Source organism: Argopecten irradians, chromosome 10 (genome assembly GCF_041381155.1).
Source record: "Argopecten irradians isolate NY chromosome 10, Ai_NY, whole genome shotgun sequence".
Lineage (NCBI taxonomy): Eukaryota > Metazoa > Mollusca > Bivalvia > Pectinida > Pectinidae > Argopecten > Argopecten irradians.
The window spans coordinates 29,298,500-29,317,991 of NC_091143.1; the positions used below are offsets into that span (position 1 = coordinate 29,298,500).

At 35.3% G+C, this 19,492-nt stretch overlaps 1 protein-coding gene across 1 annotated transcript in view; it reads left to right on the forward strand.

The window, feature by feature from the left end:
* Nucleotides 1-19,492, forward strand: part of LOC138333587 (cephalotocin receptor 2-like) — an 84,967-nt gene that overhangs the window by 37,910 nt on the left and 27,565 nt on the right. Inside the window, exon 2 of the mRNA XM_069282051.1 lies at nucleotides 17,938-18,482. Coding sequence (XP_069138152.1) covers nucleotides 17,961-18,482 — 522 coding nt within the window. The 5' untranslated portion in view covers nucleotides 17,938-17,960. The remainder of the gene's footprint in view (nucleotides 1-17,937; nucleotides 18,483-19,492) is intronic.

Here is a 19,492-nt window from a genome sequence, read left to right on the forward strand (position 1 = left end):
CATATCAATTGACTGTCACATGTAACGGTCATAATATCTAATTGGAACTTAAATCCTTTATACGTTTCCTAGTAAGCACGTTATATAAAAGTGGTTCATTAACAAGCATACAAAGGTATAAGTAGTTTCTTTTTTAATGTTTTACCTCGTTTCAATATCAGTAATAGACACCAGTTGTACCTCCAAAGGTGATACCAATACATGTCTAGAAGTCTTTTGAGCTACAGTACTGCAGCTAGTTCAAGTACACTAAAGAAGTGATATATAGGCATACACAATATGACTAGTTTAAACCGGGACATTTTCCTTAACACTGTCAATATCAAGAGTTCAGAATGACAAAAACAGACATTTTTTCCATTCTCTTACAAAAAGTACAGCTCGTTTTTTAAGACCTGAGTCATATATTATTTTATCCAGTATTATGTCATAAACAGTAGATTTTCCATTTGCTCGGTTTTTTCGTGATGAGGTTTTTTGAAATGAATAAAATCTTGATATATAATGTTACACAATTCACAAATATGTCGTCATTATGGAATTGTTTCATTACGTGCGCAAATTATATAATACGCGTACGCCTGTCTCTGTTAATGCCGACAACTGAAAAAAAATCAGATACAGATCAATGCGGTTATTATTTACTTGAGTTTCTGTAATCAAAAGTTCAAATCGTATTATTCAATAAGATAGACTATGCTTCATTAAGCTCAGGTCAAATTGTTCACAATAGCATTGGTCAGAAAAGGAATGTCTTTATGTTACTAGTGAATGATTTTCTCAAAGATCTTGTTAATGTTAAACATTTCTGTCTAGCTCAGTGAACATTTTCTCTAGTTATTGTATCCATATTGCCCTTTTAATGTTCATAAGGACCAGCAATAAAGAACTGTAACTCCGTAATTCCTGGACGATAGACGGAGGCGACGAACAGGATACGTGTTCGGCCTGGTGACATAAAAACTAACTTGATACCACAAATACTAAATCCTTCATTTCAAAAGAAAGGGGGGGGGAAATCTGGTAGATTTTCATGCTGGTATTATAGAAAACTAAATGGTAATTGTATTGGCCCACTTATTGAGAAAAAGAAAACCGGTTTGTCCAAAAAAGACAACAATCAATAAACACAATACGAATGAAAGCCGAACATCCTCCAATTAATCAAATTTGATGCAAGTGATTCCTATATTCCCAATCAATGGTTCCCGGAACATACGATACGGTTTATAATGGGGGCGCTGTTAAACCCATACACACAAGAGACTCAAACGATTTGGGAGTGAGGAGGAGGTGGTTTAAAGACTAAGCCCCTGGATCTACGTATTTAACTGGAATCTCATTTACTATCTCCGAGCCTATCTCCCAGGAAACATATTTACAAAATGATGACTGAGGCGTCTTTGTCGCATACTCCATATAAGGTTTTCCTCTTCAAACGCCGCCACTTATCCCACTAATCTAATATGATTGTGGTAACGGAAATAGGGGGCGCTGTAGAGGGTAATCTGTTGGCTATTCAGCATGAGAAAGTGGGTTAGTGGGTAAAAGAGAAGTAGGATTATTAGCAATCTTAGAAAATGAGATGGGCGATAGAAGGTTTAGCAAAGAGAATATATAACAACACGTCACTAGAAATATTTGATTCTATAAAAGTTTTGGTATAAAACCTTTATTATCTCTCAAGGACGAATAATAGTAAATTTTGTAAGGATTGGCCACATAGACAGCAACGGACATCATTATGGCCTTTAGGCTTTACCCTCCTGTCTGTCACTAGGTTACGTATTGCGGAAATTGGCCGATTGATACACTGATATACCATATATATAGACATGAGAAATTGGTCATTGTGACAGACGACACGACCGAGGCCTAAAAACAATCAACTTCAATTTTTTATATGATAGTGATAAAAACTATTGGTTCGGCTCTTGACACACTGACCAATAAATGTTTGAACAACATACGAGAAATTGAAATATACATTGCGGTAATGAAATTGAAGGGAGGAACTTTTAAAGGGATGTTCAAGGTCTCATTATATTGATAATAACATCAATTCGGACTTCAACATCTTAGAAATTCAAAACTACTCATACTTTTAAATGTCCTATATACCGCTGAAGAATGGTAATTCTATCAAAAAAGGAACAGATGTATTAATATCGACAGTAACAAGTACTTACTTTACACCATTTCTACCAATGAAAAGTTTAAAATCCTTATTTTTACTGAAAATAATCACTCGCACCCAGAAAAAATCAATAGTACTGTGCACTATATGGAATATAAAATGGAATTTATCCAAAGCAATATGAATTATCTATATGTGCTTTTGTGTTAATTACATATATATACACAAACACGATTAAACATTTTAACCAAAGGTGAATATTGTTTATGCTCTGGCGGCGGTGGAACCTTTCTAACTTACATTACTTTGATTTTGTACAGAAGACTATGCTGGTTAACTTAAATACAAAGAAAAGGACTGTCAAAAGCAATCCAGACGCATTATACGTGCAAAGGGCATACCAATGGTACCACTATTTTTAAACTGAAGTTTGCTGGAATCTGTATTAGCATCACGAAACAGAAAACACGCCAAAGATATACCACTTATTTGACTGCAACAGTTTCTTAAACAATTAAAAAGACATGCATATATTTAGTCAGTTTATTTTGCTGGACAATAAGTAAAATGAATGAATGACAGTTAAAATTTTATTTATTGTCGATAATACGGTAATACGGCGATATATAACGATGTTTGTGATTTTCAAGCTGCAATCATAAGTAATGTGTTATTGGGGTTCATGTTAAATGGCCTCCCATGTCTTTGAATCTATTAAACATTGTATCCTTGTTTAGCATTGATGTCACTATTTTTTAACTTTATAGGGGTATGAAAAAAATTGTTTGCAAACTGTGTGAATCCGCTAATTTTTCACTACGTGATAGCATAAAATACGTTTAAACGGAAGATACATGTATCATTGATTTTCCAATGGATTATTTTTTCTTAATCAATACACAACGTCGATGTCTCTATTGTAACATTATGATAACGTCGGGTTTCCGCGTCATTCTCGGATTTTTCTTCATAGTATTATATGAAAAAAAGAATCTGCCATTCAGAAAGTCGCATTCAGTATGAAAACCATTAAAACGTAATAATAATAATACAAATACGTTGTGCACAATAAATGTGGAAATGGCTCCTGATATGTCTAGATCTCGTGTCCAATGTTTCTGCGGTTAGATTGCGTTTTCTGTTGTCGTGATTTATACGTGTATCAGTCATCAAATTAGACCTGAAGAGTGGCTCACTGAGAGCGTCATAAGAATGTAATTGTTTTCTAAGCACAATCAATAAGTTACTGAGTCTAAATCTGGCATTTCATTTCAAATGACAGGATTCCGGGAAACCTTGTAATATTAGTCGTGAGCATAGGATGTAGTGTATACCAAAATAATAATTATTTTGAATGGGGTAGATACCATAACAAAGTCATAATGAAAATTGTTATTTTGATTTAGAGACAAAAGGAAATACCACTTAGAAATAGAATGGCCACGGATTTGTTTTAGGCGACATAAAAATAAACACCACGTTCTAAACACACCGTATCCAACTATTAATTGATAGCTACTATGATAGTGTGCGTTAATAAAAAAAAAAGTATGATATGGGTTGTCTCCTCTTCACATTCCTATAATTTTACAGTGAAACTATTGTTCATTGTGTCGCCAATCTATGAATTTAAATTGACCTGACAAATAACAACACTTTTTCTAGATCATCTTAATATCATCCCTGTCTACTGCATGTTAATAACACAATTAAAACATAAAAGAGGAAACCGTTCGGACAGTGGAATACGTTTAACCCTGGCCTTTCCCGCCAGGTAACCTAAATCAATGTGTTGTATCCTAGAAAAAATCCCTTATCTTGTTTATTTTGCGAAAATTATTCATAATTGTGAAACAATATCAAAAGTGTGTTTCGTTTAATGTTTTGTTACTATTATTGACGTTTGAACTAGTGTAGGGGCCGCGGTGGCCGAGTAGTTGAGATGTTCCGACATATTACTACAAACCATTTACCTCTGGGTACGAATCCTATGTGGGGCAGTTGGACGGTACTGAGAGCTGATCGTTGTTGTTTTTTCTCCGGCTCCGGGTACTCTTGTTTTCCTCCACCATAAAATCCTGCACGTCTTGCATGCCTCTAGCTGTTGATAAAAAGTTTTTTTTATTATTTTACGTCCTATTAACAGCTGTGGTCATGTAAGGACGGCCACCCATGCATGTGGTGTGCTGCGTGTATGATATGCGAGGTGTGTTTTTTCGGAGACTGCGGTATATTCATGTTGTGTCTTCTTTTATAGTGCTATATCACTGAAGCATGCCGCCGAAGACACCAAGCAACACACTCCACCCGGTCACATTATACTGAGAACGGGCGAACCAGTCGTCCTACTCCCTGTATGCCTAGGGCTAAACAGGAGCAGAAACTACCACTTTTATAGACTTTGGGGTGTCTCGGCCAGGGGACAGAACCCAGAGCCTGCCTCAAAAGGGCGAACGCTCAAATCAAGGCCAAAAGTGAGGCGATGCCAAGGGAGGCATCAGAAAAGATAAAGTCAGTTAGGAAGAAGAGAAAAGATAAGATCCTAAATTTAGTCGCCTTTTACGATCATGCAATAGGGGCAGCAGGTACAATTCTAACGCCCTACCTGCAGGGCCAACGTAAAACTAAACAAATTGAATTTGTATAAGCTCTGGTAATGTTGAATTTCTCTCTTGAAATTTAAAAAAGAACAACAAAAAAACAAACAAGAGGCCCAAGAGGCCTTAACGGTCACCTGAGTGCTGGTACAGAAAGAGTATTGCAAATTTGGTTCAAATCTTTAAAAATTGTTTACGAATTGAAATCAAATTTAAAGTTGAACTTTCGTATTAGAATTTTTATTTTTTGTTTTTCATTTTGATAGTTAGTGTATTATGCTACCAAACCTTATGGTTAAAATTCCAATTTGCTTTGCTAACGTTAAACAACTCTACCAAACTAGAAGTCAGTCAGTGTCAGTGATTTTAGAAATTTCACTTTTTAATCTATGGAGATTATTTGGTTCCATCAAACCTGTGCATTCAGAAGAAGAATTTTGAAATTTTAGCCATTTTGACCCATTTTGGTCCCGCCCCTCTAGGCCCTGGGGGTCAGCCAGGACCAATATGGATATGGTGTTAAAATGCTTTTTCAGGCTAATAATTCTAACCCAGTTTGACTCATTTCCTATTAAAACTAAGCAAATAATGTTCATAAATGTGTTTTTCCTATATAGACTATAGTAAATTTGACCCCCTTCCCAGGGGAAAATCTGAGATGCCAGTGCCATGAAATTCACATTTTTTGTAAAGGGCCTTAAGACCTTCCAATCCATGAAGAGCATCTGGTTCCATCAAATCTGTGAATTCAGAAGAAGATTTTTGAAGTTTTAGCCTATTTGACCCTTTTTGACCCCGCCCCTAAGGCCCCTGGGGGTCGGCTAGGACCAATATGGATATGACGATGAAATGCTATCTCCGGCTAATAGTTCTAAGCCAGTGTGACTAGTTTCCTATGAAAAATAAGCCGATAACATTCATAAATGTGTTTTTCCTATATAAACTATTGTAAACTTGACCCCCTCCCCGGGGGAAACATGATACCCCGGGGTCATATAATTCAAATTTTTTGTAAAGGACCTTAAGACCTTTCCATCTATGAAGAGTATTTGATTCTACAAGTTCCAGAATTTCAGTAGAAGATTTTTGAAGTTTTAGCTTACTTGACCCCTGTTGGCCCCACCCCTAAGACCCATGGGAGTAAGTCATGGAAAATTTGTTAGTAGGATTCAATGGCCATTTCATAGGGATAATTCTGACAACATTTGACTGATTTCCTTTTACAAATGACCAAATAATGCTCAAAAATGTGTTTTCCCTATATAAAGTATATTCACAATTCTGTAAAGGACCTTTAGACCTTTCTATCTCTGAAGAGTATTTGATTCCATCACATCTGTGAGTGGAGAAGAAGATTTTTGAAATTATAATCAATTTTACCCTTTTTGGCCCCTTCCACAGCCCCATGGGGGTGGGGACCATAAAATTCACAATTTTGATTGGCCTTATGCCTTAGAAGATTTGTGCAAAATTTTATTGAATTCAGCGGTTCTTGAGAAGAAGTTGAAAATGTAAAATGCTACTATACGCAAAAAGTAGCCTGGGAACACGATGCAATATCTTGCAGGATGACCTTCAACTCAATTATTGTAATTTGTAACTTAAAAAGCAGATGATCAATACGACGGAGATAGATTGACAGAATAATTATCAATATTGGACCATCACAGTTAATATTATGCCGGTTACATTTAAATTTACTTGTTCTAGACAAACCATGCTGACAGAGCAATACGACAAAGGTCATGTAACTGGTTCTGAACTGTAGTGATCAATTTTTGTATAATTGTTTTGTACTTGTATGGTGTACGATTCCCGGGAATCTGGATATTCTTAAAATGTTTAAACAATCTAAACAACGGAATTAAAACGTCATAGTGGCATAACGTAGCAAAACTCTTTACTGAACTGATATGTAGCAGCTGATTTATGCAAAATAGGTTCACTAACGAGAAAATCCCATATGTGGCTAAATTGCATTCAGTACACCATGGTGTGAAGCAATTGAAAGAACGTTAGGTTTTAACCGCAGTGGGCATCAAAAGCAGAATACATTGAGATTCGCTATATTCAAGCTTTTGGTTGTTAGGGTTTAGCCGTCTCGCGTCCACGCGCATCGCGTGCGGAGCTCTGTATCTGTTGGGTCGATGGTCAAGCTTCTACTTTCACATTGCCTATTGAAACCCGTCCAGTGAACAACGTTGAGGGGACTGTGAGCTGTAACGGTGTGCCAGCTTCATCAGTAAATGCTCTATCTTAATATAGCAATTTGTATACGCTAAGCAACTCTAGCAAGACGATTTACGTTCTTGATTCATTAACTGTAATCGTACGCGATATAACCACGTCTTTCTGTCGTGTCCGTGGCTGTCCAGCAGTCTGGCTTTGTATTACGTTTATCCCCGGACAAGGAAAGAGATAATATAAAAACCGGAACTGCAAGGTAGTGAAGTTTCCGCGAACATTTTAGGCATTTTGCCGAACAGTTAACACGTATATGGTTTCATCATGCCGTGCTTGTATAGATTTATGACTTTGCAGCGGAGGACGTTTTAACAAGTAACAGAAAATCTGGAGTCATAAAAAGGAGAAATATACCGCATTGGCTGCTTGAATCCCAATCAGTCTTCATCTGAATACTCGCCGGGCTGAAATTTGGTCTGAAAAGTGAATCCACGCATGTGGTGACCTCTACTTTAAGGAGACTGCATTTGTGAATGAATTTAATACATTCATGCAAAATGGATACAGTGGTACTTGAAATAATTGAGATACGACACAATACCAACAAAGAATAACGATATTATCATATATATGATATAAACAAATTGGTTATGACATGTTCAACTCGTTGATGTAATTGTGGAGAGATTGTACCGGTGTTCAGCAATGCTATTATCGAAGTAAGTATTTTTTTCTAACTCAACTACCTTAGATTATCTCAAAACATTATAACAACACAATTAATTAGGTGAAATAGCGCGTTAAATACCTGGCATAAAACGTGCATTAACGTTGCGTGTTACGTCAAGATAATTATTCAAATTATAGCTCGGACATACAGGAAAATCTCAAAATACCTCTGAAAAGCAGTAATAGTGATCACTGAATGTTCTTGTATTGTGAAATGCTACCAGTGATAAGGACATTGGTGTTATTTTACCCTAATATTTATGACTTTTACACAGAAAAGCTTTCCAGCTCTCTCCAAAACCGTTTTTATGTATAAGTATTGATGCTTGTATGGTAACAATTGATGTGGTGTAAAGGGCTCTGTGGACGTGGTGAAATCAGCTCATTAAGCTTCGTCCTGTTGTAAGGGCTGATATGCATCAACGTGTCAGATTTTGGTCAATAATGATTGAAAGGCGCACTTTTCTTCCCCATTAATACGTAGCAGTAGGTCGTTAAAATGATTCTATCTTCTAATTTGAATTCTGATAAGTTTCTATAGCAATGCGGTGCCACTTCGGTAAAACAAGCTGTATTTTATAAAAACTATATTTATAGTGCCTCTTGTTTTAATTGTATGATTTTCGTTCCTATTCAGACAGATGTGTAGAGAGCACAAGTGAGATTTATTATCATTTTCTTCAATTCTTATCATGATTGATCTGATGAAAGATTATATTATCGTTTTAATCCGGGGAGCGCGCTGGTGACAACGACAAAATAACATTTCGAAAAAAGAAATCTATACTTTCAGACTAATTTATTTTAAAAACATCGGTTATAAAGATTTCACTATGAACTAAATTATACATTTTTCTTATCTCAAAGGGTTTTGTTAAGGCGAGATTTTCAAATATTGCTAAGAAATGTCTAACATTTGTTTAAATTTTATGAATTTTCATGGTAAGAAAACAACAAGAAAATTTACAATTATACATTTGTCGATGAAGGCGTGAAAAGTGTGACATCTTATTTGAAATGATTTCATCTGTAATTAATATGCAGTTAATCAGTAACATCGGAACGAAGATATCAAAAACGTATACGTACCGTACATAGAACAGATAAATCATTTTTGCATCTTTTGTATTACTGATCAGCATAAAAAACCATAGAACTATCACAAATGCTATTTAATTGTCTTAATGCAAATTTACAGGCTAAACGGAGCAAACACAATTGTGCACGTCCTTCAAAAATCCTTTAAATTTTAAATGTTTTGATATATTACAAAAATGTAACGAGATGCCGAAATAAATGTAATGAGACATTACAGAATGACACAAGAACGTCATGAATATGTTTCCATGATGCTAAAAAGCGTGTCAATCGAACCTGGGTTTATAATCTCTAAATTAAAAAGGCAAAAATTGCAATATTACTGATAGAATATATGTTATTGTAAGGAAACCGGTATAATACCCAAATTGTTAATCTTTATAAAAACAGAAAAAAATGTAGCAGTCCTAAAGAGAGTTAGATGATTATAAAAGAGAATAAAATAGATAATTGCTTTCCTGCTCATGTGCGAGAAGATGAATTTATTCATAAGTTTGTCACAGCTTCAGTGAATAAGAATAAAACAAAGTATCGATACCAAGAAAAGCATATAACATACAACACATGGCGTAGCTACAATAAAATAATGACACCGACAAACAAATCGGTCGGAAATAAGAGGTACGAGTATGATGAACGTACACATCACATCGTTAGTGAGAATAATTTGAGAGGTAAGATGTATCGTAAAAGTAACAGAATGACGGACAAGTTCCTTCGAACAAATAAATAAAACCGAGAAAGGAGTTGGATTTTGTAGCAGCTGTATGGCGTAGTTTTAAAGATGATTTATTCCCTCTGTGCCTCATGTACCATATTTCCAGACAACAAATGGAAAACACCGCTGGCGAATGTTTAATCTGGATGAGTGAAACGCTAACTGCGTAACTAGTAACTAAACGCAAAATGCCAATGTACAATGAACCTAGTTTTCTTTGGAAATTGGCTATTGTTAAAACCACTTCTAATTTATCGAGGTCATTTTCAAACTCACAGAAAAAATAATTCCATTTGATACTAATGACATTTTGCTCGAATGTTTCAGTGTTGGATGTATTCGCTTTCCCTCCATCTTCATGTGTGGCATTTGACCTACCGCGATGTGTTCTAATTAACAAAATAATAGTTAAGACCAGGTGAAATGTTTAAAGAAAGTATATTGTATGCTATTCTGTAAGATTTGTGCATTTGATATTGTGAATTGATAAGAAGTGTTTATTGTAGTGTATTATTACGAATATGTAATTGCATGTATTTCAAATCCCAACATAGCATTCATAAAATCCCAGTCTGACATACAACGCGAGCAGTTGTTTCCGATTCGTTCGCGAATGATTACACTTTATACTGCTATCCTTCTTAATGAACACACCGCTAGAGAGTTTCCGTGTGTGAACGACCTCTGTGATAGTGTAAACGTCTGTTTCGTGTGATCAACACCGTAAGAAGCTATTCGATTAAAAGTATTACCTAACTCAAACGAGCTATGCAACGAGATCTGTCCCTGGACCGAGACAAACTAAGGTATGTGAATTGACCGTTTGTGACTATTTTTCTTCTTTTTTTTCGATGTGACTTGTTGATATATAGAATACTGTACGACTAAGTTTACAAGAAAACACTAACGTTGATACTGAAGTGTCAATCTGGTTTTCCCTGATACAGTATATAAAATCGCTTTTGTGTATAAAAGTAATTAATTATAAGATTTTTTTTTTCATTTCTGTCGTTGACTAATTCGAGCACTATTTTCGCAATTGATTGTAAAACTGAAGATGCTGGTTCCTGTTCAAACAGTACAATATTATCAATCAAATGAATCTTGTGTTTTCTCGTAACCAAGCCTGACGCGTTCTTTCTAATTCCAAGTATCTATGTTTAGTTTGGTTCAACCATATTATGATAAAAAGAAATACAATATCTTTCCACTAGAGGGAAAGCAGAACACATTCATTTATTATAAATCGTTGTGACAAACTGGCCGATATATGCGTTTTGGGTGCGCTGTATGATATTAGGAAGTTTGTTCGTAACTTCAGCATGATAACGGTGGCTACCAGTAGGATACTTGGTATTGGTTATTTCTTCATATAAATTCTCGATTTTTTAGTTTTCTTAAAACATCAATAACAAATAGTCAACAACCGAGGAAGCATTATTTCATGATAATTAAGAGAAAGCTATGGACGTCGATGTATTTTAGGTCGAGTTATTTGATCCTTCAACCTTTGTGTAACAAATCATTAGAAATTAGGTCGAGCTATTTCATTGATTACGTTTTGCTCGGGAAAAACATTCTGAGTGCAAAAAATGTTAATTCTATAAATCATAGTGTGATATTGTTGATTCTTCTTCTAGTGACGTAATTGTGTTTCATCAAGAAAAATGTATGTTTTCTACAACGAGCATAGGAACGTCTATATTGCTATATTTATTATGTATGTAAGCCTTATGAACCGCATTTAGACGTCACTCTCTGGAATAAACGCCATTATGACGCTTTGAATTTCATCGGCAGTGATTAACATTAAGGCCTTGTATACAAACATTATTCACCTCAATTATTTTTAATAATTTGCAATCGTATTCTTTATAAGTATCAATTAGAATGTTTTTTTTCGGTTATGCCGATTGACTCAGTTTTCATAGATATGTTGTCCCGCTTTTTTAGCATGACCAGTTGCCTCGACTTTACCTCTTTCGATGTAGACACGTTTTCCCAGCGATTACTTGATGTGAAAAAATGCATATTTGGCAGATATTTCGACATAACGAAGGCAATTTGAAATTACTATGTAAATATTGTTAATGTACAAATGAACAGCATAAAAACAAAAAGTTTTCATTATTTCTCTTAATACAAGAATGATTTGGTTTGCTATAAACTAACAAGCTATGCTGTACGTTATATTTCATTAATATTGGTAATTTGAGTATAATATCGATTTCAAAATACCAAAAAGACTAAGATTTACTATCGATTTGTCCCACCTGCCGATGATGATGGCGTCACCAACATTACAACAAATTATGACGTCACAATCACGAGTTAATCGTACTACACTCATGTCGTTTTGACATATCGAAGTCACTGCATTATAATATGATAGAATAATCGCTTCTAAAGCTTCTGGTTACTGTTCAAACTAATAAAATGAATACTGGGTCATTTTAACTAACCGTATCTGTTATTGATTCATACAAAACAGCAACATTTAAGTATGTAACTCTTTTCATTTTAAAGTATATGCTATTTCAACGGTCAATTCTAACCTTTACGTAATTTATAACAATGCTATCCATGCTGCTTTACTAGATAACTTAGGATTTGTAAAAATACAATCAGATTAAATCACAATAAATTAAATTCTTTGTTAAGTTGAAGTTGAAATATTTTACGATGTAAGAGGAGTGCTAGTTCTAACAAATGGCTTTACACGCCTGATTTAAGTCCAGGCCTGTTCGCTGACAAGATGACAAACAACGGCATCTTACCATTGTTAGAAGAAATCTCGTTTGTCAGATTCCTGATGCGTTAAGGGAGAATGCTATCCATCACAACTGTTGAACACAGAATCTGCCGGATCGCAATATATACAGATCAGTTTCCATATCCGCACAAATAGATTACTACATTGCAGATGGCGGGCCAGCGGAAAATATTTCAAACCATCCTTTAATTAATATATAGATATGATATCCCAAGAGTAAGCATCATTCTAATTCTCTGAATTAACATTGTTAATTTTGAAAACATTGTTTTCTAGCTGCGGTATAATGTATTTATCTTCTCGTTTTGTGTTTCTGTTCGAATGTGGTAGTTAGATATTACAAACAATCTAGTTTGCTCTGCTTTTGGCAATGATTTATTTTGAAATTCATCGATTTTACAAGAAATGAAGAAATGCCGTAATATTGGACAACGAAGCATTTATTTCCTGCCATTGTATAAGAATACTGTGATGAATTATGGTCTGCTAATTGGTAAAACTAAACGTGTCATTTATGTAGAAAACAACGATTTTCCTTGCTGTGATACAACGAAATAAGGGTTCGTTCATCCTAGCTTTTCAAAATTAATACAAAAATGTAATAGAATCCAACAATCTTAAAATCATAAAATAATACTTTTTTCTGATAGAGAATGTTTCCTAGTGTATTCAAAATAAGATATTAAGTAGATGAGATGGTTGGTTGATTCTGTTAAACGCTACCAAGGTCATTCGAGGACGGCCTCAACTTTTTGCCATGCGTTGCGTATGGTAAGTAGATGCAATTTTTAGGAAACAGCGGTATACCTATGACGCATTTTTTTCTTCAAAATGCCTATATTATCTACAATCCAAGCCTACCTTAAAACATATCTTTGTAATATATTTCATTTACTTTCCGTATAACCACGCGATACCCTTCCAAGGAAATTAATAACTAGCAATAACGCATAAATATATTCAATCCTTTGAACAGCAACTAACATCTGATTTTTACCGCTGATAATTGATTCAGTTTGATTTGATAAACGTGGTATTAAAGAAACAATTCAGTGGAAATAATTTTACCACACAACCACAAAGTGAAATATTACTATTTACAAATTTCACGGCATTGTGAGTGATGTGAATTGATGTTCAACAAAATTGTAATCTTGATGCATACGATTAAGTACACGCATATATACACTATCAGAATACCCGAGCCGTATTCTTATTAAGAATGTAAGTGTAATAAATAGCTACCAGGGAGTTGATGTCTGTCTTTTTAGGTCATCTGACCGAATGTCAGGATGACCTATATCCATCGTGTTTCGTCCGTCATCGTGCGCCGTGCGCAAGACGATTTATACAAAAGCCTACTCCTCCTTAACCCTTGAGTTCCATAATTGGTGTGAAACATCACTGAGGAAGGACAATCATATTTATATAAATGAGTAAGGTCCGAACCCTAGGGGAAGAGGGGCGGGGCCCCAAAAGGGGAAATTATCTTAACTGAAGCTTTAAAATCCTGCTCCTCCTTCATCCTTGCATTGATAGCAACCAAATTTGTTTTGAAACAGTGTTTGGAAAGGACACTCATATTTACTATAAATGAGCCTGCTCCGACCCCTAGGAGCTTCATATTGGGTTCCCAAAAGAGGAAATTTTCTTAATTTTAGTTTTAATATCCTACTCCTCCTTAATCCTTCTGTGAATTTCATCCATTTTTGGTGTGAAACATCTTTAGGGAAAGACAATCATATTTTATTTAAACGAGTTAGGTCCGACCCCTGGGGACAGAGGGGCGGGGCTCAGAAGGGGGAACTTTTATGAAATTTTGCTTTAAAATTCTACTCCTCCTTAATTCTTAAATGGACTACATCCATATTTGGTGTAAAACATCATTGGGGAAAGGACACTCATATTTTATATTAATAGGTCAGTTATAAGACCCCGGGGATTAGAGGGGCGGGGTTCAGAAAGGGAACTTTGATAAAATTTGGCTTTAAAATCCTACTCGTTTTTAACCCATGAGTGGATAACAACCATATTTGATGCGAAACATCATTGGGGAAGGACAATCATATTTTATGTAAACGAGTTATTGCTTCTTGTTATAGTAAGTTACTCTTCAGAATATACCATGTATCTTAAACAGTAAATAAGTGCGCTTTAAGTAGCCCTAGGTAAAAAAAAAACCTTTATTATTTCATTGGTGCGGTTTCAGGCGCAGACTACAATACGTAGATCTACCAGTATATATATAGCGTAGCTGTTTTCAACAAACTGACCGCAGTAGGCATTTGTGTGCAGGTCACAGCATACATCAATTCAAATTATATTACAACCGGTCTAAATGCGATATAAACACGATATCAATGCACGCTCTGATTAAGTCTCTTAACGCCATACATAGTGTAGTTAAAGCACGACTGGAATCAGCATATACAGTACATTCGTCAGAGTAAGTTTATTAAAGGGTACAATGATATAACAGCACAACCTATTGTTGAACAAGGAGGAATGTAGTAACCAATGAAGCGTATTTGAAATAGATGTTTCCTCATAAAAATGAATATATCTTATTTTAACTGAACACTTGTTTTCATGTGTAGATCGAGCAGAGCTTGATATTATCAACCGGAAACGGGTTTTTTTCTTTGACATGACATGTCAGGAACTGCGATTTAAATGGAAACTAGAAATATATATTTAAAAAAAAAACCATTTGCTTTAGATGTTAGCGTTTTGAAATATACAAATTGATTGTTTACATACATATCTTTGCAAGTTTGAATGCATCTGTGAAATTTTACAGTTTCTCTCTTTGCTTGCAAAACAGCTTTATTGGTCGATGTGCGTGTGCGTACGTTATTTGTGCGAGGGATACGGGAATATCCCTTAAAATATGCCCTAGACTCAAAGTAGTTTTATATCTAGTTCTGAGCTAATACAATAAATTAGTAGAAGTAGAGACAATTAAGTGTCACTAGAAAGAGGAGTACCAAGTGTCGTTTAGAGCTTATTCGAACGTAAGAGTGTATCGCGTCATGCCATTTTCGTGCTGTGGAGTGGGCGTGTGAAAACAGAATGGATTTTGGTCGACGCTAACCTAATTCACTAATATAGAGGGACATTTTGGACAGGATAAACAAAGGAGGCATTGGCGTATATACATTGACTTTCATTTTCTTTTCTAGCATATATGCCCATTTTCTCTACTTTTTCCGTTTTTCCATCAAGCCCTGTCAAATGGTATATATTGACATTTAAAATGTTGAAAATAGTTCCAGTAAGAACTACATGTTACCAAATTGTAACTGAAAATCAGTTTTTAAATTTTAATTGATTTCAAACAATTCTATTATCAAAGATTAACATTGTAAGTTAGCATTCCGTAAATCACATCTGAAGGATTGCATCGACCAACGAAAATTTGTGAAATACCAGTACAATACGAACACATAGTAATATATAAAAAAAAATTCGGCGCCATGTTTCACAGGCAATTCATTATTTACCGCAGAGTTAGGCAGATTTCGGTATAGTACGGTACATGTTTCCGATGAAATTGTTACCTTAATATTGCAACTGGGAAATCTGCAATTTCCTCGGAAAACGGATTTAAATGTGTAAAATGCAGCTAAAAACTTTAAGACAAAACGAATCGACTAAACGATCTGCATTTTCATTATGAAGTAAATAATGCAACAAAATGCAAACATTTTGTCAGATGTGAAATTGCAAAAAGACAGGATAACATTATCGGCTTCCAAAAAATGCATCGTTATCTTTCTTGAAAAGATTAATAAACAGTGACTTCTCTCAACAAACAGAAAAGTGAATAATGGGTACAGCAGTTTTCAAGCCGTAAAGCTTTAAATCAAACTGGTTTTGGCAGTTAACAGGCTTAATCGTTCTTCAACAGACATGTTAGATGATCTGGGCAGTAATTTCTGCCACTACCAATGGACCGCAGCCCATTCAAGACTGCGCTTAAAACACGATGAAATTGGTGATATGATGTGATAATGATTTTTCCGGCTTGCCGCTGGTGGCTGACCTTGATCAAACATTTTAGTGAAATCAAATTATCAAATGAGAATAGCCATGCAATTTGGTATCGATAGAGCTGCTTTACAGCCGATAGCATCTCACGGCTCAGTGCCTTTTATATATCTGTAGATTACCGAAACCTATAACTCGTTTAGTTGCAACCAAGTATACCACACTTCCAGCGAGACCACATAAAATACGTAATGGTAGAGTCGAAATCTGTTTTCATTCGTGATTGATCCGGTTTTGGAGGTCATCCCTATATAACATAAGACGAATAGAAATGGATCTATACAGCGTGAAATATATGTTCTCTGATGTGCTTCTCTTTGAGGTGTTACTACCGGTGGTACTGATAAATATAAACCAATTTAACCCAAACAACGTTTTAGTCTGATGTATGTGTATCATTATCATTTGCCAAATCCTCTATCGAATCGGGTTTTTTTCTGCAATTTTCGTCGACCTTACCTACATTTGCTGATGCCGTCGCATTGTATCAAAGAAGAAGAATATAAATTTCGGCTGGAAATGCTTAAGTATGTTTCACCATTAATGAGATCTCAACTAGACCCCATTTAAAATATTGCTGTGTGGTTTCATGTGATATTCCATTTCAGCGTTATATGTACTTTTTATATATATAACCTCTAAAAAGGCAATTTAAAGAGATTCTGCTACCGGGACTAATTTTCTTTTCAGATTACTTTTCTGTTTTTATTTCGATATCCTTGAAGGTGTTTTCACGTTTTCCAAGCTTGGAAAACCATAATGACAGAGCTAAATTGCATTTATTTATTTGCTTGATATAGAACATTTACTGTGTCATATAATTTAACGCAGAATTGCATTCTACAATTCTTCACAATTCAAATCAAATCAAGTATGTTTTACAAAAGCCATCTATATTGTATCAATTCAAAAATCTGCCAACACGTGCTCCAATGGAAACAACAAAGTTAACAGTCTGGAAACTTGATGGTAAATAACAACCATGTTTATGCCCGAATTCAAAGGTTTTTTTTATAGTTTCTCTGGTGTCTTTTTTATTTATTTCACATAAGATGTAATGTAGACGATGTGAAAATGGCTGACTGACAATTGAGAACATGTTACGTCTTGGAACTTTCTAGAAATTCAGTGTCCTTTATTTCGGCAAAGTCTGTCTTTTACCTTGTTGGAACCGATTAACTTTTCATGGATTTTGTGTGAGTACTACAGAATTATGCTATGAGAAATGACATTGGAATAGTTGAAAGCCATCAGCACACAATGTTGTGGCAAAGGAAAGGGAACACATCTATTTTGTTTTTGTGTTTTTTCTCCAAATAGACATCAGACGTTTGGTTCTCTCATGGGGAGTGGAAATATATGGGGTCACCAGTCTCTCCAAGTAAATTTTCATCCTAATCTATCAGAGTTACTTCCCTTATTGAATTAAACGAAGGAAAGTAACTCTTACATATACTGATGGAGTATAAAGACGGGATCAGAATGGTAAACAATCGCTTACCTTTACCCTGCCTAAAACCACAGCTTGTTTTGCTTTTCTTAAATTCATTTTTAAAAACAAAATTTCGTTTAATGTACTACATATATAGTATGGTATCGTCTTTTTATGGAAAATACATTTCAATAATGATTATTTGTTTCTTTTTGACAGGTTTGGATGTCGTAGGTAATAACATGTCGACCCTGCCACTATTACCCTACGCGTCCGGGATGGTCGCGGATAATTCCAATATGTCTGATCTGGAGTACCTTATGACAACCATGGATCCTTTTAATGGTACCCAGGATGCTGGAAACGTCTCAAGATGTCGATCTGTCCACGACAAAGAATACAACCAAAAGATCAGAATCATAAACCTGTACATCACATTGATCTTGGGAACCCTTGGTGGGATCATGGTGTTGGGTTGGATGTCTAACAATAGAAGACTCAAGACGAGAATGAACAGCCTGTCACGTGTGAACAGTTTCATTTTGAATTTGACAATAGCCGACCTTGCGGTCATGTTCCTGGCTGTGCTTACACAGTTGATATGGGAGTACCAGGACAAGAGGGAATGGGGTGCCGGCGCCTTCCTTTGTAAGATGGTAAAGTTCTGTCAGAGCTTCACCCTAATGGCTAGCACTAATATGCTAGTGGTTATTGCCATTGATCGGCACCAAGCGATCCTTCGTCCCCTAAAGACTCCAATTGCGGTAAGTGTAACACATTGATTATATCTTTTCATCTTGAGATCATTTTAATAAGAAGCTCACTGTCCATCATATTTGCTATAGACGGCATCGAATAATTAATCGAAGCGTATCCGAATAACTGATAAAAAGGATGTTTCAAATCATTTGCAGGCTCCGAGTCAATGGAAAAATCTTAAACCGAGCGCATCGAAGTTATACATATTTGTGTTATACAATTTGTGATTGGCAAAGCCGTTTTAGTGTAAAGGTTGTTTCGTTACCTTTGGATCTGGTGTTTTTAATATTTTACCGCTAGCACAAGGAGGCCATTATAATAAAAATATCCATAAAACAAAAACCATTTCCTCATCCTTGAAGAGTCCTGTTAAAAATCATTTATTTTAGTTGTTTTACCTTACCCACGTAACAAAATAACTATAATCTAGTGACAGGAGTTGTCTGATTGTTTATTTGTTTGATTAATTAACGTCCTATTAACAGCTATGGTCATGTAAGGACGGCCTCCCATGTATGTGGTGTGCAGCATGTATGTTGCGCGAGGTGCGTGTTTTGGGAGACTGCGGTATATTCATGTTGTGTCTTCTTGTATAGTGGAAATGTGAATACAATCAGAGCTAGAGTAAAATACGTTAATTCGATTTAACTGACAACATCGTCTTATATTTAGTTTTGTTACAAGAGATCCGAGAGCATATTACGATATGTTATGCAGTGATTTGCTCCTTCAAATATTTATTCAATATCTTGGTGATACAAAGAACGTGTTTCCGATAAGAGCTATGGCTTTTCCAAGAATTTTAATGTTTGTGATCTATATTTTCTGAAAATAGAAAGGTTTAATTTATTTATGGTCAGCGATTATGTTTATATGTATGGAGTCGCTTAGAGACCTGCGTGATTACAGCATAGTTTACTGGCGTAACACAAAAGAGCAAAGTATCGCGACAGCTTGGCAACTGATTGCCTGGTCTACAGGTATCAACTTCTACGAAAAAAAAGTTTGATTGTTT